The sequence below is a fragment of the Uranotaenia lowii genome, chromosome 3, assembly GCF_029784155.1.
Source record: "Uranotaenia lowii strain MFRU-FL chromosome 3, ASM2978415v1, whole genome shotgun sequence".
In the NCBI taxonomy this organism is placed as follows: domain Eukaryota; kingdom Metazoa; phylum Arthropoda; class Insecta; order Diptera; family Culicidae; genus Uranotaenia; species Uranotaenia lowii.
In genome coordinates, this window is record NC_073693.1 from 154,953,252 (window position 1) to 154,978,580 (window position 25,329).

General features: G+C 32.6%; 1 protein-coding gene across 11 annotated transcripts in view; it reads right to left on the reverse strand.

Annotated features, from left to right (window-relative positions):
- Positions 1-25,329, reverse strand: part of LOC129755262 (CUGBP Elav-like family member 4) — a 568,631-nt gene that overhangs the window by 263,543 nt on the left and 279,759 nt on the right. For 10 of the 11 annotated variants that reach the window (XM_055751654.1, XM_055751659.1, XM_055751657.1 and 7 more), the window contains one exon: positions 20,989-21,114. The exons of the other annotated variant lie outside the window; for it this stretch is intronic. In XM_055751654.1, the coding sequence (XP_055607629.1) occupies positions 20,989-21,114 (126 nt within the window). The remainder of the gene's footprint in view (positions 1-20,988; positions 21,115-25,329) is intronic. 11 annotated transcript variants of the gene reach the window in all.

Sequence of the window (25,329 nt, forward strand, 5' to 3'; positions counted from 1 at the left end):
AATGAGAAAAGTCCAAAAAGTCCGATTTCGTAAAATTACTGTTTCTCAAGCCACACAAACTCGAGAGAGCTCAAATTTTGTGTGATAATAGTGTGATAGTTGATCTATCTAACGCAAAAAAACTGATCAAAAATTATCATCAGAGTAAAAAGTTATGGAAGTTCAAAGTCGAAGTGACAGTGCGCTTGCTTCCATTTTCTATACAATTATGAACGGTACTGTATATATATATATATATATATATATATATATATATATATATATATATATATATATATATATATATATATATATATATATATATATATATATATATATTTATATATATATATATATATATATATATATATATATATATATATATATATATATATATATATATATATATATATATATATATATATATATATATATATATATATATATATATATATATATATATATATATATATATATATATATAGATATATATATATATATATATAAATATATATATATATATATATATATATATATATATATATATATATATATATATATATATATATATATATATATATATATATATATATATATATATAGATATATATATATATATATATATATATATATATATATATATATATATATATATATATATATATATATATATATATATATATATATATATATATATATATATATATATATATATATATATATATATATATATATAGATATATATATATATATATATATATATATATATAATATATATATATATATATATATATATATATATATATATATATATATATATATATATATATATATATATATATATATATATATATATATATATATATATATATAAAAAGAAGCCTATTTTGCTGAGGAATTCAAATAGCAAGATATCGCAGAACTAAGATTTAAATTTTAATTCCAATTTGTTTTGTTCAATGGAAAAGCCTTGTATTCATTTTAAATAATAAAGAATTTAAATATAGAATTGATTCTTAATGAAAAATATTGGATGATAAAGAAACATGTAATCTTTTCTTAATTTTTTTTTGAGGGAATTCCATATTTTTCGGTGTATTGTTTGATATTTTTAATATGTCACTAAAAACTTTAATCTTAAATAAATTTTATTTTAAATCCTTTACTTTTGGAAATTTTATTGATTTTCTGTAGGGGAGAGTGAGGATACTTGATCCCCTTTTCTTATTTTCACCATATCTTTTTGGAAAAATTTAGCAACTCGCCGTCTTTGACATTTTCTGACAGCTTGTAACTTCAAGTTTCTATGCTCCATAAATTAGAACGATACTTGAACCCGTTGATGAACTAGAAGCATTTTCGTGGGAGTAAAAAAATTGCGATTTTTCTGAAGTTAGGTGAGACTTGATCCCCTATTGAAGAAGACTTGATCTTTTATTCAGGAAGCCCTAATCCTTGTATAAAAATCAAACAAAACCCCAAGATAGAATGTTAATTGACTATTTTGGTCATGTTTGTACTCATTTCACAATTTATAGCAGACATAAGAAGAAAATTCTATAACTTTGTCTCAACGCTAATAACATTGCATACTTAAAGGCGCTGTTTTTTATAATTAAGAGAAAATTAAATATTTTTGCTCTTTTCTTCAGACAATTGTTTGATAAATATTAGTTTTTGGATAAATATATTGTAATTTCGTAGTCAGCAATTATAACGATCAATTCAGAAGAAGAATATGCCGTTTGGAAGGGGGATCAATTGTACCCAACTCTAGGGGATCATTTGTACCCATAATTAACATTTTAGAAAACTTTTTCTGAAAAAAGTTGAGAGTTTTCCATTACTTTGAAAATATGGCGTTATGAAGTTTATTTAACGTTCGAACGATTGATACATTGGAACAAATATTTTTTTCATAATTTTCCCATGTAAGGAACATTTTAAAGTGATGAAAAAAGATCTTCAAGTTACATTTTGTGAAATTTTTCAAACAAAGTTCAATTACTCAAACAATTATTTTGTTAAAATTTTTTAAACTACAAGCATTGTTATTTTGCTCATTTTCGCACATTTTTCTAGAACATTTGATCTTTGTAAGACATTCCAGTTTCGAGATATAGCTAAGGAATCAAGTATCTCCAGGGATCAAGTATCCTCATTCTCCCCTAATGATTTAAATCTTTGATATTTCTCTAGAATTTGATAGATACAGCTTTAGATTTCATTTGAGCTAGAATAAGTATTTTTTTAAAAATGGGAGGCTTTCTGTAAAAAGAAAACCTATTCTTTGTTCCAATAAAATAAGTTAAAATCATCAGATTAAATAAAATTTAACCAAAGATTTAAGATTCTTATTAAGTTACTTTTCAATAGTTTCTATTTAATATTAAAAAAATTATCTATAATAAAGAACTTGAAAATCAATAAATAAATATTAAAAAAGTTAATAGAAAAAAGGTTACCAAAACCCCCATCATTCAAGTTTGTGATTCTCATAGAAAATTTGAACAATCGAGCAATTGATGTACAAATTTTAACATTTTTCGATGCCGTAAAAACTTTACGCAACATGACGGATTGGCTGCAACCTGCAAACTTTATATTTCTTTTACTATCCTATATCAACACTATGGGTGTAAACATTTTTGAGACAATCACTAAACTTTTAAAAATAAATGTTTTTATATTTCAGGTAACAGTTCATTATGGGGCAGTTCCATTCAATGAGGCGGCAAAAAGTATGATTAGGTGTTTTAGACTATTTTGTAATTTTTGAAAATTTTGTATGAAAATTACTATTTTAACTAACTTCAAATAAATTCATACAAAATTTTTGTATTTAATAACTTTTAAAGTAGGATGCTTGGTGTTATTTTTGACCCTACTTTTTATTACTTTTGAAAACCGGGTTTTGGACTAATTGCTCATTAAATGATAAATATCATCAAGACATTTCATGAAACTCAAGAAAAAATGTGTGAAATGATTGATCAATCGTGAGAAACATTTTTTTGACAAGCCAACATCAACATTGTTGAATTTATGCTCATTAATGGGTAAAAACAACCCATTTGCATGATATTTTCAGCTTTATTTGACTATAACTCAAAAACGGTACTTTAAAGTGCCTGGAATCTCTTTCATTGTATTTCAAGGACTTTAAACTAGATCTTGATAGTGAAAAGGATGACAAGGTTTTAAAGTTTTTGACTTTTGAAAAATATTTATAATTATTTACTCATTTTTATCATGGATCAATTTAGTGTGTAAAAATTAAGAATGGTTCAAATGAAAGCTTATATTTTCATATGATGTACTTTTAATTAAAGAAAAAAATGTTATCCATAGAAATATACGTGATTTAAATTTTTTTCTTCATCACATAAATTTTTCACTTTTTCAAAGTCTGATGTCTGCGGTGCGTTCAGTATTCAAGATAATGAGTTGAAAAAGTGGAAATATCTTAGTCAAATATTAAGTTATTAACTAGTAAAAATAAAAAAGTGATCCGATAAAGTTCAGTTTTTGACTTTTTGCCGCCTCAAACCCTATAATGCAGTCTGGGCTGGAATGCATCAAAATGCAAATCAAAGATTCAATTTATATATCTCGTTTCCACATGCTGAAATATTATTATTTTGTTAATTTTGTTAATTTCAAAAAATCATACATCCGAACATTACTTTTTTCGATTTCAGCTCGTAAATTTTTTGTTGATTGATTGAAGTGCGTTTATTTGGGAGGGTGCCGTGCGCCAAGCGATTAAGCACCCTTAGTTTTTTGTTGAAATTTTTTACCCCTAAATGTATGCAGCACAGTCATGGTTTTTCTTTAAAAACTTTTTTGACATGAAAAATGGAAAATTTCATTAGAACAAAACCAAAAATTACTGCAATGTGTGCTTAATGCGTTATGTCATCACCAGTATGAATTTCCAAACGTTTTCATTTGATTTTTCATGAAAAACAAAGTTTGTTGCAACTTACCCCTTTTCCTTAGTAGGGTGAGTAGCATGTTCTTAAAAATTTGAAAATAACTGATGAAACCAATAATTTTTTGACCAAGTCAATTTGATATCTCATGAATCTTAAAACTTTTGATGTACAGGCGGTTTGATTATCTGTGGACATTATGTTTTTAAACGCCATTGAAGTTTAAAGTGTTGCATGATGCCCCAGTTGACGGTAATGTAAACAGTGATCATGATAACCTACAACAGATGTAGGCAAGGTTCAAACTGATGAAAACCTTGCTTTAAATTGATGGCAAAAGGCAGCAAAATCCTACGCTCCGTCAGTTCCCTAGTGAACTGAAACTATTTCAATTGTTTTACCCCTAAAATTATGCAGTTTAGTTAATGTTTTCTCCGGATGTTTCGGATGGAGCAGAAAAAATCCCAATATACCTCAATATATCCTGAATTGCTTCATTTGGAGATTGATAGAAGTATAAAATTTGATAATTTCTTAATTGTTTTCTTTTCCTGTTAAATCTGATAGATTCAAAATAACTGTTCGAACTAGCCACAAACAGTTAAAAAGATGAAAATCTATCCGTAGTGCTGATGTTTTGATAAAAGGTCAGTTCTCATTTCATTTTGATTAGAGCAGTCAAGTTCCTGAACATAAATCTCGTAATCATAATGAATGTTTTGCTGCCGACAAGAGCCCGTTCCCTGATTATTCCATTCAGCTGCAACGACATAATTCACCTAGTTTAGAGGAACCATCTGCACAAAAGTAAAACCATTTATATTCCCACCAAACAAATCCCAGATTGGCCCGAAAATTTCCATTTAATCTCGGTCCTACTTTAACAGTGCAGCGCCATTCTTCGTCCCTTCAAGATTTGTGCCAGAACAGCAGCAGCTCATTCCGGAGACAATACAAAGCGTCGTTAATTTTAAGTTCTCCTTAACTTCATAGCTTTCGTCGTGTCGGAGCTGTTAATAGTCGTCCCTAGAATTCGCTTTGTTTCTCACTATTTCTGACTGAGCTTGATGGAGGTAGATTTTTCCAGCTGGAAACATTGGAACCAGAAGAATCAACCGGAATGGAAAAGGACGCTGAAAATGTAGAACAGAAAATGGAGAAAAAAAACCTTCAAATAGCTCCACAGTTGAAGGACTGAACCCTCTTATCCGGAATTCTGGCCACGGGTGCAAAACCAGGGGAAAAATCCCAATCCGACTTCTGAAGCATCCAAAAGTGTCAGTCTTTGCCTTCGTGATAAAAATGAGCTCATTTGCAGTCCTCTTTCGCTCGTCAAGAAGTGCTTTTATCCTTCGTGCTTATTACTTGTACAGTCCCCCCAGAAGTCCATCCATTGCTCGATTCCGTCCGAGAGCGGGGCCATTTTTTTTTCTTCCAGCTCCTTGGCGGGATTGTCTCCTTGAGAGAAAGGCCACGGGAAAGAAAACCCTTCGATAAGAAATCTCTTCTCCGACAGCTTCTCCGATTGGGATAACGAAGCACCGACTGCAAAAAAAGGTCCTTCCACAAGTGTATAAGACAAAAGAACTCTCCCAAATCCTAGCCAGGGTCTTGGAGTGGCGTTTGAAGGTAGAAAAAAAAACTCTTAGTTGCTCCTTTCGGGCAATTCCGATAAAAAAAGGCTGAGGAAAAATCTTGAGGACACAAAAACGAATTAAAGTGACTGAAAAGAGCTGGATTGAAATCGCCTCCGGCACCCCAAATAGGGTTGAAAGAAAGTAACTTGAATGAGTCTTTTTTCTTCTCCATAAATAGAATGATAAAAAACGAAGGAAAATCCCTGAACAGGAAACCTGCGGCAATATTGTGGAGGAACCTTCCCGGCAAGACTCAACCCCTCAACTGGATTTGATAAGATTCAGCCTTGTGTTTTTTCCAACTCAATATTTTTCCCTCCTTAAAACTCGTTCTTGGGCGCGAATGAAAGTCGTAGTTTTTTTTTGACTCGACTTCCGGTGTTACACTTAGCTCCGACTGTTGAAAATAATGAGTTGTACGAAAGTTGGTCTTCTTGATAGAACTGAGTCACCTAACATTTTTTGAACTGAGCCTAGGTCAAATCAATCATTCCTAACATGGATTGATCTATTCGAAAATTTGAATAATTTTTTCCGTTTGTTTCAGTTTTTATCTTATTTTAACCAAATTTATTAACTCAAAAGAAACGCTGATTACATCTAAAATTCGTTCAAAATTAACGATTCGTAGAAAACTCCACACTAAGTTGTGTAATTTAATTCAAACGAAGTCAGACAGAACCCTTAAAAACCCTCGTGGTCATAACATGTCCGGAGATTCAATCCGTAAGATATGGCTCGGAAGAGGACAAAAATGCATCCTGCTGGCTCTTCCAGAGTGCTTACTTTAACGTAAGAAATAACAAAGTTGCAACGCTTCTGGTCGTTGTTGTTTTCCCCGAGTGTGCCTTAATTTGTCGGAATGGAGAAAACTTCCTCCCGGACGACGACGGTGGCGCATCGCTTTTCCGCATCTGAGTCAAGGGTCCAGGGATCACACAGTCGATAATTACAAATGAGAAAGCATCCGGAAGTGCTCGGTTGTGCATCGGGAAAGTTTTTGCCCGACCCCCTTCCTTAGTAAGAATCTTACTTTCTTGTCGCCCAGTTTAGGTGTATGTATGGATGGGAATTCCTTTTTCTTCGTCGGGGAAAACGTCACAACGATCTCGGTTGCGAAATAAAATGTGCAACTTTGTGTGGTGACCATTTTGCACATTTTCACTCCAGTTGATCGAATTAGTGTATCGTTAAGATTCTTGGGCAGAGTGTTTTGTTTCAATGAGAAATTTCCAACTTCCTCTTACGGCTCAGTATTTTGTGTGGGAAGACAATTGCAATTCTTCTATCATCGGACGAAATGGAAACAAAGTGTTCGAAAAAGCTGGGTACGTCGTTAGTGACTTGAAATGTAGCTAGTTTTCGTGTCAAAGTTTGGAAAACTTTTTTGCAGTTAGAAAAAACTATTTATCGCAGTGTTAAGGTTGATGCCTTTAACATTTTCCATGGATTTATTTTTTGTTGGTCAGCTTAACTGTAACTTTTTCACCCTTATTTTGATCAAATTTTTCGGATAATATTTGGGACCAGTCTTGATATAACTACGTTTTCCTAAGATTTTTAAATAGTATTAATTTTATTACAAGAATAATGAATCTATGATTAAGAAAAAAAATTCAAAACAATATTAAATCACAGAATCCAAAACGAATACTTTCTGTTGCCTCTTTTTCTCTGTTTAAGTTGTTTTAAAACCGACTTTTATAAATCATATGTGTCCATTATTTTTATTATTTTTTTGACCTAAAAAAAGTATTAGGGGGGACTTGTCTACTACATTTGTAAATATTGGTTACTTCACTGATTTGAAGAGTATCAATGTTATGAACACTAAGCTATATTAGAAAAAAAAATTACAACATATTCATTTGGTAAGACAAATCATTTTATGTTATTTTTCACTCATTTCCAAAAGTGTGGATACTACGAATTGATGCACCAAAACTGCCCAAATCGCCCTGGCCCCCCGAGGGAAAAAAATTAACATCACTTCAACCATACTACTTAAAGTTCTAGAAATCAAGGACTAGAAAATTGGCATTATAACACCCTTGAAAAATATCTTGAATAGTTTCACTGTAATATACATAAGTTAAGGGTGCCTCTAGAATAAACATTGCAGAATTTTTCCAACATTTAAGTGGACTGATCAAATCAGGACATTTTTTTCAATACAAAATCTGGACATTTGATTTCGAATTTTTCTACGCAAAATCCAATCAGAATTCAGTGATAATGCAAATAAAATTCAAAAGGAAACTGAGAAAAACCACCTTGAGTTTTCATTTTTCATCGAACACGTCAGTAGCTTTCGTACCGTTTTTTTTTTCAAACTCCTGAGAACAAAAATTTAGATATAGCTTTGGTACCGACGCACACAGCGGTAAATGCACCAAATAAGCGATCAAAAATATTTGCGGACAAACGGTTAACGGTAGACATTTGATGTCTTCGCAACATTTTTATATTTTTTAATTATCTATCAAATTCTGGAAAATAAAAAGTGATTTTTCCACCTGGGAGGGAGATAAAAAAATTATTTCTTGGAATAATTAGTTTTGAGACTTGATGTCTTGACAAAAGTTGTAGATCTTATTATTTTAAGCAACTTTGTTGAAGACACCATAAAGATCGCATGAAAATCATAAAAGTTACGAGCATTTTAAAAATAACGAGCATTTTAACAAGTAATTTTGAGTTTTTATTTAATATCTTTTTTAGTATACGCTTTACAAACTTGCATTTTTGAGAAAGTTGTTTAAATTGTTGAAACACACAATTTTGTGGAACATTTTAAATACATATTTCAACTAAGAAAGGAGATATACTACAAAATATCCAAAGTATTGCCTTTTTTCATTAAGTTATAGCCTTAAGAGTTCGGACGAGTTCGGATAATTTTTTGAGTGTGTTTTGTTGGTCAAGTTATTGGCTTTCCATTTATATATACATTTAACATTAGTTTTGGATAGATTTTTTACAAATTAGCAATAAAAAATGAGCTTTTTCTTCTAAAAACAGGAAAATTGACGGTTTTTTTTATTCCAATTTTAAGTGTTTCTAGAGGAAAAAGCGCATTATTGATTGCTTGTTTGCAGAAAATGTAAACAAAACTAATATTAAATTTATATATCAATGGAAAGCCAAAAACTTGACCAACATAACCCACTCAAAAAATTATCCGAACTCGTCCGAACTCTTAAGGCTATAACTTAATGAAAAAGGCAATACTTTGGATATTTTTAGTATATCTCCTTTCTTAGTTGAAATATGTGTTTGAAATGTTCCACAAAATTGTGTGTTTCAACAATTTGAATAACTTTTTCCAATATGCCAAGTTTGTAAATCGTATACTAAAAAAGATATTAAATAAAAACTCAAAATTACTTGTTAAAATACTCGTTATTTTTAAAATGCTCGTAACTTTTATGATTTTCATGCGATCTTTATGGTGTCTTCAACAAAGTTGCTTAAAATAATAAGATCTACAACTTTTGTCAAGACATCAAGTCTCAAAACTAATTATTCCAAGAAATAATTTTTTTATCTCCCTTCCAGGTGGAAAAATCACTTTTTTCTTTCAAGAATTTGATAGATCATCAAAAAATATAAAAATGTTGCGAAGGTATCAAATGTCTACCGTTTACCGTTTGTCCGCAAATATTTTTGATCGCTTATTTGGTGCATTTACTCCGGTGTGCGACACCTAGTTTAAAAAGAACTGAGGACAGTTAGAATTTTCTGTTTCTTTTTTATGTGAATAAACTTGGCAAAACACTGACTTAAACAATATTCTGGTCACCGTTGATTGCTTTACTTGTTAATCTTTATTTAAAAACCTGGACAGGTCCAAAAAATTCGGGGAATCTTGAATGCTTACCCTACAATAAATAATACATCGCTTTCTCCTACTTATTGAATTGTTAATATATTTTAGGAAGTTTCAGCTAATCAAACATTAGGTTTTGATTTTAAAATATTTTTTTTCACACTAAAAACATGTTACGGATCCTACAGTGGCTTGAATGACTTTTTCTTAGCTTTTGTCGAAATTTGCCTAAATAACAGTAAATACTAGTTTTTGAAGAAAGAAGATGTAGAATTAAAAAAAATATTTATCGTTTTCATTCAGTACAAACGTCATGTAAAATTATGAGATATCTTAAAATTTAAATTAATTGTGAGGAATTTTATTAATATACAATTTATAGGAAGCTTCATGTTTACTTAAATAAAATAAAAGACTTTTTTACCAAACACCCAAAAATTTTAATTTTTTTTTTTTAATTAGGTATCATTGAGATTAAAATCAAAGAATGTGGAAAAAATTGAAAATCATTCGAAATTTTGGGCTTACTGCTTAATGCTTACTTTAAAAGCATAAGTATAAGTAAAAATATTTTAAAATTATTGTACACAATTTCATTCGGATGATCAATTTTTAGAAAAACAAAAAAAACTGTAGTTGCTTCAATTTGAACAATCGGCGATGCTTAATTTCTCTATTAATTTTTTATCCAAATCCAGAGTCGGGATAAATAAGCCATATCGATGATTTAAATACCTCAAGAAAAAATTGATAGAAACAAAGTCTTATACTATTGATTCTGAGCTGCTCCTATTTGGTAATCATCCTCTGCTGGAGTGAAAATCCTGAATTCAGCATATCAATTTGATCAATTGACCGCCCATTTTCAAATAATATTTATTATAAAAACATTCTCGTAGTCGAATAGCAAATTTCTATAAGTGATTCTTTAAAAATAAATATTTCTGCTAGTCTTTTTCTGAATTTTGAAACTGAGATTGAATTCATTGAGATTTTCAAGCCTTGTGTTCTTCCTGAAGTTTGATGATATGATGAAGGTACTAAACTTATTTGGATTCCTTATCTGATTTTCTAATTACTTAAATATTGATTCCGTGTTTTAAACATATAATCACCATTTAAAACTTATGTTTTTGACCTTTGTCACATTTAGAAGATTTTTTTCAGAAAAGTTTTTGTTTTAAATTTTTTATCTGATGAGAATCTTTTTCTTTATTGTCAAATTGTAATCGCCAGAAAATTTAAAATTACACGAAAACGTTTTTTTATGTGTTTTGAATATGTATATGAAATAGAAACAAAACATTTTAATAAAGAATTATATAAATTGCGATTCTATTTTTAGTTCTGATTGTAACTTTGATTCTCAATTTTGTATTTGAATTTTTTTTTAATAAAACCTTGAATTTATTTTTTCACCACTTTACCATCCTTGTGAACTTCATCTCTAAATTTGATTTTGAATTATGATTTGAATTTGAGACACTGATTTGTAGCTCTGGATAAAATCTGAATTATGTTTTTGAATTTTATTCCTTAACTTTAATATCTGTATCTCCATGGAATATAAGTTGAAATCTTTTGTTTATTTTTTTTTGTGGATTCGCAGTCTGAAGTATTAATGTTTTGAGATGTAAGTCATGAGGTAAATATTTTTTTGATACTTGATCCCATTTTCTTACTTTCAACATATCATTTTGGAAAAATTTAGAAGCTTGCACTATTTACAAATTCTGACAGCGTTTAACTTCAAGTTTCTATACTCCAACACTTAGAACGGTACTTGAGTAAAAAAAATTACGATATTTTTGAAGTTAAGAAGTCTTGATCCTTTATTGAAGGAGACTTGATTCCGTTATTCATTTCATTGTTCGGAAACATTAACTGGAATGCATCAAAATTCAGCTCTAATCACACTTTGTGTGGAATCCAATTGCTCTTAAGAGCTTCAAATAATTTTCCGGTTTATTTAAAAAATAGACGGAAAGTTTATTTAATTCTGCAGAAGACGATATAACTTCTATAATGAATGCAAAAAAAAAAACAGAGTGATTAAACCATGTAAAGTCAAAGCTTCGGTGATAGAATAAAGTTTTTCCCCTCACACTCTCTTGTCAAACAGCTCGTTTCATTTAGTTTAGTGATGCTGGCAAACCATTGATACTTTGTGACCGAAGAGGGAGGAATCAAGAGCCTCGCGAAACATCCGCAGGGGAGCGCCGCTGCCCGGGAAAGATCATAATTAAAATTTCATCGAAGCTTGTAAAATTAGTTTTTAATTGACGCTGTCAAAGGGAGCACAGATGAAAAAAAAAAAACGTTTCACCAAATAAATTTGACGGCGGCGTTCGGTTGGGGTGATTTCAAGGTTTGATCAGGGCTGATTTGGTTTTTTTTTCATCTGGCATGGCGATGGCGCTTTCGAGGATGGATCAAAATCCGATGGGAGCCTATTTCCGCTGTTGGATCAATTTTAATTTTCCTGGCTTTCGCTTTCGAGTGTCATTCACTGTCAGAGAAAGTTTTGGACAAATTTGTTCAAGTACACCTGTAATGTGGATGGTGGTTGGCGGTGTTTTGTAAAGTTGAGTATCTTGAGTCGTGAGGTTCATTCTTCCGGATGTTGGAGTTTTTTATATGGTCTATTCGAAGGTGTTGCGAACTGAGAGTGAAACAAATTCTTGCAGTTGCCACAATGGAATTCTTCATCAAGGGTTGAGCGAATCCTCTTGGCAGATTAATTACCAGCGAGGAAACTTCTTAAACGGATTTCCTTTGCCCTCGGTCAACCTTTTGGATGAAAGTCAGCTCTTCCAGGTCTGGTTTGTCTGTAGGATAAATGGACAGTTTCCATCTATGGCGTTGCCTTAAATCCCTCTACAACGAACCCGAACCTTCAAAATCTCCCTGTTGGTTTTCCACAATCCGGTGTCTTAGGAGCGGAAAAATGCCAGTCATTTCTCCAAACTATCCACTATCACTTCACCGGCAGAAACAGCCAAGGGCAGACCTTGCCAAGAACCGAAGCACAAAAAAATAATACTTATTTCATTCATCTGGTGCAATTTTTCTCCCGAAGAAGCTTACTGACCAGACCCTAGTGGCCTCTCACAACAGATCCCCCCAGAAGCCTCTCTCTAAATGACCGACAATCCGAAAAAAGCCAAGCAGACTGTATTCAATTACCTCGTACCATTTGTCCATCCGTCAAGCAGTCACTTGGATCGGGAAGAGTTTTTCCCAAACGCCAAACCAAATGGCCATGAAATATTCCCAGCAAACGGAACCCGAAGTGCTGTGTTGTTCTCCGGTGAAAGCAACCCGCCACAGCCGCCCAGGAGGATTTGTTCCGAAGGTGTAACAGGATTTCCACCTCATCCCTGCACTCATTCTTGTGAACCAGAGAACAAGTCTCTGCCCATCAGTGGGATTCCTTTCATTCACCTATTCAATCGTAAGAGGATTTTCTCCAGCGTTTTCCAGGAGAAACGTTCGCTTTTCTTTACGACCCACTCATGATGGAGTATCCCAGCGGCGGGAAAAAAAATTACAAAAACGGCGCAAATGGCCGTTTCGGTTGCAGTTTTACACGCGCTCCGGGACCCTTTCCTGTCAGAAGATGGTAGCAAAAAAAGTGGCTCCAGAGAGATTTTCCACCGGCTGGTCATGCAAAGCTAGCGCTTTTGTTACCTACCAGAGGAAAAAAAAGATAGGTTTCCAACGAGAGCAGAACATAAAATCGTCAAATTGGGGAAAAGTTCTTTCCTTTTGATTTGTTCGGCTCGGCTGAGGCAGAGAAAGCAACCGAAAAAAAAACGGAACTGATAGAGTCCGGTTTCCAGAGTCGGTTGGTTTGAATTCGGTCGTTGGTGTTATTTCGAAAATGAAACTAATTAAAAATTCCCCAAGGGAATTTGGAATGCTCATTCTGGTTCTCATTCGTTTTGCGTTCTCGGTTGTCCTGCTTAGCGCTGTGGCATTTTTCGACGGAAAAACGATTTCCAAAGGGCGAGTTTCGGCGGAAGCTGGGAGACAAGGCGGAAAGTGTCGTTTCTTTGATGTACCTACCTACTATTTTGCTAAGTGAAATGGTTGGAATAATGACTGAACGTGCCATGCAAGATCAGTAATGGGATGCTATTGAAGGCCCGTTTAAAAAAATTAAAAATAATTGAAATGAATAAAAAAAAAACTAAAATTCATAGATCCATCAATTTATGCCTTTTAAATTAGAAGATAGAACATTTTATAAAAACAAGTTGAAAGAATGGAGCTGCAGCTTAATTTTGCAGTTCATTTAATAAAGTTTCCTTCGAAACCAAAGTTTTTAAAAGTTTAAAAAAAATCTGCAGTGGTTTAGAACTTGTAAGAGTTTATTGTGAAAAACTTCCTAAATTTTATCATTTCCAGGATTGAATTTACGCATTTTAATTATTTAAACAACAGTTTGATTTATGAAAACATACATACTGGATATCTCAGAAGATCTGAGTCAGAACAATTTCGCTTGATTAAAGACATAACAGAAACCTTATTATTCTTCATACTGGTTGTGATTTTTGAAAAAAGTTTAATGTTCGAGTTTCAACCGCAATTTGTGTATTCATTTAAAAAAAAAACTAATGCCATCAATTTCTTTCTAAATTTTTCATTGAATAAAAGTATAAATAACCATCTCTTCCATCGAAAAATTAACCTTCTTTTGCGGTTAAGGTCTATATGACAAGGTTGTCGAAAAAAATCTGTATTTTTGTGAAAAAAAATATGAATTTCTGTGATTTTACAAAAAAATGGTTTCTGTAATGATATTTCCATTATTTTCATTGAAAATTCATGACACAATTTGTCTTTTTACATTTTGGTTGAGTAAAATCAATCAATCAATTAAAAGCAAGAAATATAAATTTTATATTGGCAAAAAAATAAAATTGTTAGAATTCATAGAAAATTAAAAAATTCTGTAAATATTTCAAAATTCTGTGTTATGTGACACAGATTCTTTGATGAAAATTTGCTCATAATTCTAAGAAATTTCAGATTTTTTTGTGATTTCGGTAACCTAGCTATATGACCCGGACTGTACTTTCACGAAGCGATATCTCAGGAACGGTTAAAGCAAAATACATGAAATTTTCTTACTTTTCCTAAAATGTGGAGGAATTTGCTCTATAATTTCTCATTTTCAGATTTTTCAATACGGTTACCAGAATCACCCAACAAAAAAAAAATAACCGGATTAGGATTAGGATCATTTTTTTTAAATGTCTTCATTATAGAGAATTTCAGCTTTTAGCTGGTTCATCAATTAGGATCATACATATTGACCCGGATTATTGTTAAGGTAATAAAATCATTACTACTGAACCAATTTTCAAAAATTAAACCATTTTAAAATCATCCAAATGTCTGATATGAAATGCTTCATATGTTGGTTATTTGAAAAGTTCATGATTTTTTTTTATGATTTTATAACCATATTTTCATGAGAATCATGGAATTTTGATTGGAAAAATTGCTATTCGGTTCAATTACGCACACTTGTAATTGAAAGTAATAAATTTATTTTGAAGAGCCAGATAGGGAAACCAATTCGAATGTTTAATCATCGAATTTAAACATATTGATGACCAAATCTGAGGTATATCGACTTCCCTTACGCTTTTCGATACCCTGAGCACAACTTCTCTGAAATGTTAAATTTAATTTTTAAATAATATTATAAGATTATTTAATGATATTTCTTTTTATTTCTTAGCTGCCCTACGCCACATTAATTGCGAAATCCAACTCATACTTAACGTTTTATACTTGAAAATAAGTAAATTTGAATGCATCATCGAAAAATTTGATCGTCAGAGGCTAAGATGAACAGATTCAACAAAGTTTCTTCCTACATTCAACTTTCCACAGTATCTCAACGCAAAATTTGAATTTAATTTTCGCTTGAAAATAATGACAAAACATATAAAGTAAGCTTGCCAGATTGCCCGGTTTTATCCGGGTTTGCCCGGATATTTGATGCAAAATTTTGAGAAAGTCCGGTCCGGCCCGGTTGCCCGGATATCGTGACAAAAGTCCGGATATTGCCCGGATTTTTTCACAATTTTTACAAAGAAACCAAAAAAAAAAATCAAACTTGTTAAGTAAGTTTCAGCAAAATCGATTAACGGTATGGAAATTTTTAACGGTTGTTTCAAATAATTTTGCTGATTTACTTTTATAAACCTTTAAATATTTAAGTGTTCCTAAAAGTTTTTGGAAGTCTGCAATTACATTAATAAAATATTAATTTCATTTTTTTGCATTTTTTCTTTGCTTTTATATATAATGACACCTAAATTTTGCCCGGTTTTTGCCGGTTTTTTCATTTTTGATTCTTCTGTGGAACCTAGCCAGGTGATGGTTTATGTACCTTTTTATAAATTTCCTAATAGAAATTTTTCGCTAAACAACTTAGTTGAAGACCGATAAATTCAACTGTCATCACTGCTGGAGCCTCGCGATGTACTGCATGAAAAGTAGTCATGCATTACCTCGTGAGGCATTCAGCAATGTTGTCAATTGAATTTATTGATCATCAATGCCAAAAAACAAACCCCTGTTAAACAGCTAATAACTTTTTTACCTAACCAGATACGAAGTTACGGTCTTCGACATTTTTACGGGAATGATAAAAAGTGTTGTTTTACACGACTAAAATTATCATTTCTATTAAGATTTAATGTTGACTGGGACATGTGCTTATCAAATCTAAGCATTCGTGATAGAATTTCGATCTGGATTATTCTTTGGACAATTCAGGAATTAAAAAGTCTCGTCTTCTAGAATGTTTTTTGTTCTTGCTAGATGCATATATAAAGGCGTTACCTTACGGCTAGAAATCTATCAAAAAATTAGATGACTTAAAATAATTACTCTTATATGAATAAACTGAATCAAAATGTTCTTTTAACACTATCCCATCAAGATCTTTTAAAGTCAACAAAAAGAATCAAGTCCGTTCGAAAACCGTACAGTAAATACATAATTTATGGCAAAAGCATTTGCAGTTCTTTTTCCTCCGTTGTCATAAACAAGATTTACCACAGAAAAGACGAGTTGAGACAGCTTTCGAACTGAAAGATTACATGTATAATTCAATGAGCCGGGAAAAATGAACCAGCTCCAGCCAGAGTTCGAACCGTTCGATGAAAAAAAAAAGAAAGAAAAACGAAATGATGATCAACCACCCGAGATGACTGGTAAGGGGAGAGCAAGGCATCTCTTCCGCTGTTGGCGCTCTGGAATCCAATCCAGAATGGAATTTATTTTGAAGAATTGAACCCATCAAACCATCCATCGCCAAAGCCGAGACATATTGGCAGGGAATGAAATATGATTTTCGATTTCGCCTTTCACTGTTCGGGTTGTTTTTTTTTCATCCGTTTTCTCAACGACGAACCTGGTGTTTTGTGTCTCTATAAGTCGTCAATTGAGTGGAGCGCTGATTGATCGACAATCTTGGGGCGGATAGCGCATTCGTCGGCAAGATGAGGAATTAAGTCCTGATTCGATATGGCAGCTCATTTGCGAGAGATTTCAATCGATCCGAATGAATCACGTCTGGCCTAACCGAGCTTGAGAAATGATTATTTTTATTATGTATGTTGATTCCGTTTCGTGTTTCTCCAGTCGTTCCTGGATGTCGTTTGAACCGAATCAGTTCACAGCAATTGCACCCGAAAAGGCAGAGGACCAAGAATCCAATCTCAAATTCAAACAAGTTGAAATTTTCTACACAAAAGACCTTTCAACGTCTTCTGGCTCCCTGCCACAACCAGAGTGAGCCTTCCGAGAAACTGATGACTGGATATAAATTAAATAGGTTCTTATAAATCTATACACACACAATCCACACACCCAACCCTTACCCTAAACCCTAGGATCCGATCAAAACTCAAGATTCCCGTCATAATTCCTTGGACGTCGACGACGGTACGGTAGAAATTGTACAACACGACGACTGGAAAGCGGAGAGCATGAAATAGCAATCATAATTTCCTCTTGGCTGCATCGGAAACTCGCGTCATATTTCACCCCTGCCTCGATCCGGATTTTCCGTCCTTTCCAAACTGGAGAACCACCGAACGACCGGCCGGGTTTCATCTTCCCCGCCCACAGCTCAAAGGCTGGAAAAGCCTGAGCAGCTGACCTTTTTCCACCCGGCCAATGGCAAGAGTGGAGGGAAAATTTCTTACATCGGACACAAACACATCCAAAGGCCCGGCCAAGATTACTCTGTCGATACCTTTCAAAAACACAAAATGTAATTAAATTCTGTGTTATTCTGGCAGTCTTTGAAGTAACCTTGTACCGGGACTTGTGCCTTCATACGTATACAAATAGCAACAGCAGCAGCAGTTATCCTCCAAACGAGATGACTGGTGAGGTCCTTTTTGCGCAATCTTCAGACTTTTCTCAACAGCAGCCGGTTGATGATGTTGCTGCTGAACTCTGTTGGATGCAAAAAGCGTGTTCCGGAAGTTATCCGAAGCAACCTGGAACCCTGGGAGAAACTGGAAAGGAACCGAACGGGGGCGCAGTAGCTATAAGATGGTTACATTGCTTTTTGAGAAAACCAAAATCAACCTGAGAGGCACAGAAGACGATGACGTGAGATGGGAAAAGCAACACTGCAGGTGGTCTCCGCTCACATTGCTTGTTTGTTGAGTGGTAAGAAAAATGAAGTATTTATCGGGGCCAGTATTAAATGGAGCTCGTCGAAGGAGGAATGTAAGTTCATGATTCTTGGAGATTTAAAGGAGTCTGTCTTAACAAGTAGTTGAAAGTAGGGATAATTGATCCCCTTTTTTTTTTCATCTTATATTTTTGGGAAAATTTAGCAACTCACCGTGTCGTTTGCATTTTCTGATAGCGTGTAATTTCAAGTTTATATGCTCTAAAAGTTACAAGAACTTGTAGATGAACTAGAAGCATTTTTATGAGACAAAAAAAAACGATGTTTTTTAAGTTACACTTGATCCTTTACTAAAGGAGAGTTGATCCTTAATTCAGACCATAAGCAAAAATCTAGTAAAATCCGATGATTAAAGGTCCGATGCCTGTTTTTTGCCATATTAATTCTCATTTCACAGTTTATAAGTATCAGACAAACGGAACTCTAAAAGTTTGTCTACTACGCTAGAGTTATTGCATATTTCAAGGCGCAATTTTCTAGTTTTAAGAAAAATACAGTATTTTTAGTCCTTTTTAACAGATTATTACTGAATAAACATCAATTATTGAACAGATATTCATAATTTCATGATGACCAATCATCACGATACATTCAGAAAAAAAATATCTTTTTGGGCTCTAGGGATCATTACAACATACATTTTGGAAAACTTCTTATTAAAACAATTGAGAGTTTACTATTACTTTGAAAATACGGCATCATGAAGTTCATATTCTACTCTAACGATTGACATATTGGAATATTTTTTTTTACTATAATTTGTTCATGTGAGAATCATTTTAAAGTGATAGAAAAAATCCTTCAAATCACATTTTTTTGAAATTTTTAAAACAAAGTTCAATAACTCAAAAAAAAAAATTAAATTTCGTTGAGATAACAGCATTGTTGTTTTATTCCATTTGGCACATTTTTCTAGAACATTTGATCTTTGTAAGTCATTCCAGTTTCGAGATACAGCTACGGGACAAAGTATCCCCAGGGATCAAGTATCCTGAGTCCTGACTCTCCCCAACCGTTTACAGAGGTAGCTTTGACAATTTTTACATTCATTTTGAAATGTTTTAGAAGGGGTACCTACATGGCACATTTAGGTTTCGAAACACTTACTGAAGTATAAACTATATTTCATCCAAACCGAATTGAACACTTTTTCTAAAATTATTTTCGCAATAGCAAAAGGTAATACATACATTCAGGGGTAAACTTTTCGATAATCTCCAATATTTTTAACTAAAGGAACGATCTACAAACTTTATACCGGTCGAACAACGCTTTACAAACATTGTTGAACAATCACATTTTTCAATGAACGTTTATATCATTCAGTTTTTTTTTAGCTGGAGTAACATGAAATTAGCTGGAGTAACATGAAAACAATGCCAATCTCGTTTCCACATGATCATGGAATTATGATTTGTTTCTTGACAACAAAATGGAATCCGTCCCAACTTCATTTTGGAGGTGTTATTTAGTAGATTTTTTTTTTAATATTCACCCCTTAAAGTTTGCAGTAATATCAAGTTTTTTCTTACACCAGCTTTGGTGACTAAAAATATGCAAAATTTGTTTGAACAAATCCATAAATTTATGCAATTGATATGGCACATGAGTATGTGTTGGCTAGAGAGGCGTGTAAGAGAAAAATAAAAAAAACTTACAGGTTCCGTAATCAGAAAGTCGCCTTGAGAGAAGCACGATTTCAAACCGAGCATATTGATGTCACCGATGACGAGCTCATTAGGTTGCCAATAGAACTTGTTTTCTTAAACCATCAAGTAAAACATTCAGCTTTGATGGGGTCTTCAAAACGACCAGAAGGAAAGAACAAAATTAGAAATTCCGATCATCGAGATCGATGCGGGTCCAAATAATTTTTGGATCGTCTTAACAACTAACTTCGATTTACAAAACCTAGGGTTTAGATTTAACGATTAGCAACACTCCACCACGAGTTGACTTAATACAGCGCCTCAATGTATGCAGACGAATCATGTTGAAAGCTCCAAACTAGAAACGAACAATATTTAACGCCTTTGTGTATGCAAAGACATTTTTTGATGCTGCTCAAGCTGAGGAATTGCTACTGAGCAAATTGTTGAGTATCTGTGTCATTAATGGTAAGATTTTTGCAAAAATCAGTTTTTATGATTTCACGTGAATACCTTATGTTAACCATCACTTTAAATTTCGATTTACAAAAATTTGTTTACGAGAATATTGCCACTAGGAACAGGGACTCTATGAGGCAATAATTCCAGACGACCTGTATTCTACTTCCGTATAAAAAATAAATTTTCAAAATATTTTCTGGAAAAAATTTTTTTTTCTAAATTGGTTTTTTATAAACAATAGCGTACTAAAAATTTTCCCCACTTTCTTTTTAATGAACGACTCATGTACTCGTGTTTTTTTAAGAAATTTCGAGTTAGTTGATTGACTTTCACTTGGAACATTCAGAATAAAGCAATTGATTGAACATCCTAAATCATCCACCACATGATAAGGAAGAAAATTTTAAAACGTCACAGTCGTAGTTCGAAGGGGTCATCTGCATCTAAATAAAACATTCGCAACCGCGTACGAACAAACAAACAAACCGAACGAAACAAAAACTAGATGCATTTTCTGTGATTGTTGAGTGAGTGAGAAAAGTTGACAAAATGCAGCCCAGAACAACGCCAAACACGAGATCAAACTCACAAACTAAACTAAACGAGAAAGCGTGAACGAAAAATCAAAAATTTGAAAACCAAAAACAAACTTCAACACAGCAATTGAGCCGGGGAAACTATGCTTTCCGCCTGCGCGCACGACTTAGTTAAGTTGAAATAGTGACAAAACGTGACGATAAAAATGTGAATGGGGACTCACCTTTGCTGGCACCGTCTGGTCCTCTCAGGATCGTGCACTCTTCTATGGATCCGAATGCGTTAAACAACTGTCTTACATCCTCCTCGGTTTGCTGCTTGCTTAGCATGCCAACGAAAAGCTTTCGATCTGATTTGGTTGATTTGCAGTTTGTTGATTTTGTGTGTTTTTTTTTATCGGTGTCGATTCGTGAAATCCGGTGGTTATTTTCGACGATTGTGATATTTTGGTTTTCGGTTTTTAATTTTCAGTTTTGATGGGGAAGGCGAGAAATGCAGGGGAGAGGGACACATAAAAAAGAAAAGAGAAAAGAAGAAAAAAGTAAATTAATAAATTTTGCATATGAGTTTTTTTTATGTGTATTGAATTGATTGCAGTATTTGTAAGAAAGAAGAAATGGTAATCTAGTAACACTAGGAAGTGTTGCAAACATTCAGAAAACAGCTTTTTACAACCATAATCGATTTTGTTTCCTTTACAAAAGGTGGAAATAATCTGACAAAAGGGAAATTAAAAATTTTCAAACCAAAAATGAATAATAACAACTTGTTAAAGGGTTGGTTAAGGGAAACGAAAACCGGGGATTAAAATACAATTACGCCATTGATGCTTTTAACTGACATTAAAACATGTGAGAAAAGGATAATAAAATGGTGATCAAACTGTTAAGCGTTTAACGAACATTTCTAAGGATTAAAGTAAAATAATACAATAATAAAAACTTGTCAGTCCAATTAACGTTTACCAACTAGAGAGCAACTATCGATTTTGGTTCCATTTTGTCACAAACGGGCTAGTCCACATCGATTCAATAAACAACATTTATGAAAACGAATATATAGGTGTTTGTGTTTGAATTACGAGTAACAAAACGGTCTACAACAGCAACACATACAACTTGTCCTTGATATTGGCTCAAACTATGCTTCTGAACTTGAATTGTTAATCGTCTTTCAACTTTGCTGCAGCCCTGAAAATACTGGATAAAAATCGGTAAGGTTCCATTGTTTTCTAGACTTTTTTCTCTAATTAAATTTATGTTTTTATTTGAGTAGTTGAACTACCTATAACAACAATGTGGATCGGATATAAACCAAAGGCCATGCGGAAAAAGTCTGTCAGTTTCACCAACTGATGGTCGGCTTGTGTAGTCTTGCAACCTTCCCCGGAGGCAGACTAACGGAGCAGTAAAATTATCTCATCAATTTTTTCCTTCCTCAAACCGGATCATCCCCCCATACCCGGGTGTAGCAAAATTCCCACTTCCATCAACCCTGAAATATGGCGAAACAAAGATTTATGATTCCTTCTAGGCATTGGAGGAACCGAAAAGGAGGGAGAGAGAGAAAAAAAGTTATATACATTTGGAAGATGGACAAACCAGAAACCGACCGAAACTGATGGAGATATATTAAAACCGGACCCGGATCACTGCAGTTGCCGACCTGGGGAGATGGGGAAGCCAGGAAGCAGGATCGGCACACAGAGAATACCGAAACGGAAGACGCTCTTCTTGGTCGTAGTAGTCGTCTTTTTCAAGAGAAAACCCCCCAAGAAGTCAGTGGTGTCCTAATCAAAACCGAAACTTTGCTACCGTAAACAAAATAATATCATAAATCAAAATCTCTCTCGTGAATCTATTAAGACATCTTTCTCCGGCCGGGCGCGTTGGCGTTGAAGAATTTTTGCACTCTGGCTTCGGCTTGTTTGTTGCGCCATTTTTTATCCGGAAGGAGTGGTGTTGGGCACACGCTTGTCATGGTTGATGGAGAAAAAGTAGAAAAAAAAAACTCACACGCTTTAACCTGATGACTTTCTGATGTTCGAAACGCCAAATAACAATTTAGAACCGAGGGCACTTGCGGTCAAGCTTCTGCTCCGGAGGAAGAAAAAACGGGACCATTAAGGGGCAATGGACAAAATTTGATATTTTTATCATAAGAATTTAGTTAAAAGGCATAATACAAAATGGATGATCAGAAGTGATGTATGTTTGTAAGGATAATTCGTTTTATATTCAATGCCTATACAATGCCTTTTTTTGTTCGAACCTGCGTTTTTAAAATATTCATCGTTATTGGGATTTTTAAAAATTAAAATAAAATCATTTGTAATTATTACACTGATTTAAAAATTCGTGGTTTTAAAAAGATTTTCGAAACAAAATATTTTTTTCTTATACCGGAAAACATTTTAAAAGAAGTAACTTAGACATTGGTGATTTTTTGTTTAAATCGTAGGCCTAAATATTTATAACATTTGCTGCCATTATTGTAAAGGTTTTAAAATCATTGCCTACTTTAAGGCGTTTCAAATTGATTGGTTGAAAACGATTTTTTTTTGTAACGACAAACGGGCTGATCAACCTTCTGATATGATAAATTATGGCAACATACTAAACGTTTTAACCCACGATATGCTTTGAAACAATTGCTGTATATTTAAGAAGATTTTATTGTTATAAAGTATTTGCAAACAAAATTCTTAGAAGACATATACTATATATACTTTTCTATTAAGCAGGAACAGCAAGATGAAAACAGTGTTGAGCCTTCAAATGTATCTTAATTTTTTATTACAAATTCCTTGAAAATTAAGTTCAATTAACGATTTGGAAGGGGAGATAAGGATAAAATTGCCAACTCAAATTGGGCGCTTATTTAACCATAGAAAACATCTATAATATGTGAGTTACATCATTATTTCGTGTTCAGACACTTGAAAAATCTATTTCCTAACTGACTGAAATTTGAAAAAGTAAAAAAAAAACGATTCAAAATTCATTTTAAAAATTTTTGCCGAATGCTGAAAATCAGTCACTTTAGAGCATAGGTCGGCAACCTGCGGCTCTTTTGATGTAAAGCTGCGGCTGTTAAGTAATCTGCGCTAATATTATATATTTTTTTTAATTAAATATTTATATAATCGTGCTAAAGCGATTTTAGAGTCTTGTGACCTGGCACACGGATTTTCGTAGGTTACAAAATAGCATTTTTAAAGCCTATCTTTACAATTTTTTGCTTTTTACTGTATTGAAGCATCAGGATCAAGAATTAGTTTATAAGTCCGTTTTGTCAACGTAACCCTAATATTTTTTTTTTTATTTTAAGCAATCGCGATAAATTTTTTGCCCTCAATGAAACTGCATCAGTTGAAATTTTAAAAATTTTATTAGAATTATTCAACCATCGATGGAAAAATATAAAATTCTCAAAAGTGAAAGTAAAATATCCAAATTTTGCTTTTCGAGTCTGATTCTTACAAATCCAAATTCAAAAATTTTAGTTTAAAATTTGAGAATCTAAATACCTGCGATTCATAAAAAAATCAATACACTGAGAAAATATGAATTTCCCTGCAGATTATTTCACTTGAAGATTACATGTTTCTTTACCGTCAAACATTCTTCATTTAAAATCAATTCCAAACATAAATTCTGTGGATGTTTTTTTTACATGAATGGAAATCAGATTTTTTTTCACAAAACAAACTTCCAAGTAAAAACAAATTTTGCTTTATATTTGTGATCTTCAGCCAAAAAATTTAAATAACGTTACCTATCAACATTACAAGTTTGCGATCTCTTAAAATTTAAATTCTTCAGTAGATTAGTTATCTTGATTTTTTATGTTGATTTTAAAACTGATTTACCATCCGAATCTTAACTTGAATTTTCAATATCAATCCTTTTCAATACGTTTTCTTAATCTTAATTTCAAATCAGAATTAAATAATGAACCAAGACGTGAAATATGATACAGAGCCCTCAACCATGAACTCTATAATTAAAATTTTGATGTTTGGGGTTTCAATTATTATTTAATTTTTATTTTTCATCCGACTTGTGAATCTGAATTTAAATATGAGTTTCGAAGATTTCAGTTTCGGATCGCCATTTTGCGGCATGGCTATACCTGAATTTCACATATGAATTAAGTTCAAGAATTTCGAATGTTAAAACAAAACAAATACTAAGGAAGTTTTCTAATATTCTTTTTTTCCTTAATTCTGAAAATTGTCATTTAAATTTTGAAAATGCATATGCATTTTCAAATTCATGGATGAAATTTTGTATGAAATGCAAAACAATACTTGAAGCAGGATTCCAAAACTTATATCTTTTTTCAAATTTCCAATGATTGCTCGAATTTCCTATTAAAAGTCCTAAACTAAATACAGAATCCAAAATATGAAAAAAGAATAACAATTATGATTTTGACCCAGATGGACCCAGAATATCCCGAATGAATTTAATATTTTTCAAAATTTAATGTAAAGAATTGAGTTTAAATCAACAAGTGAGAAAATTTTGAAAAACTGTTGGATTAGCTTGGGATTAGTTTT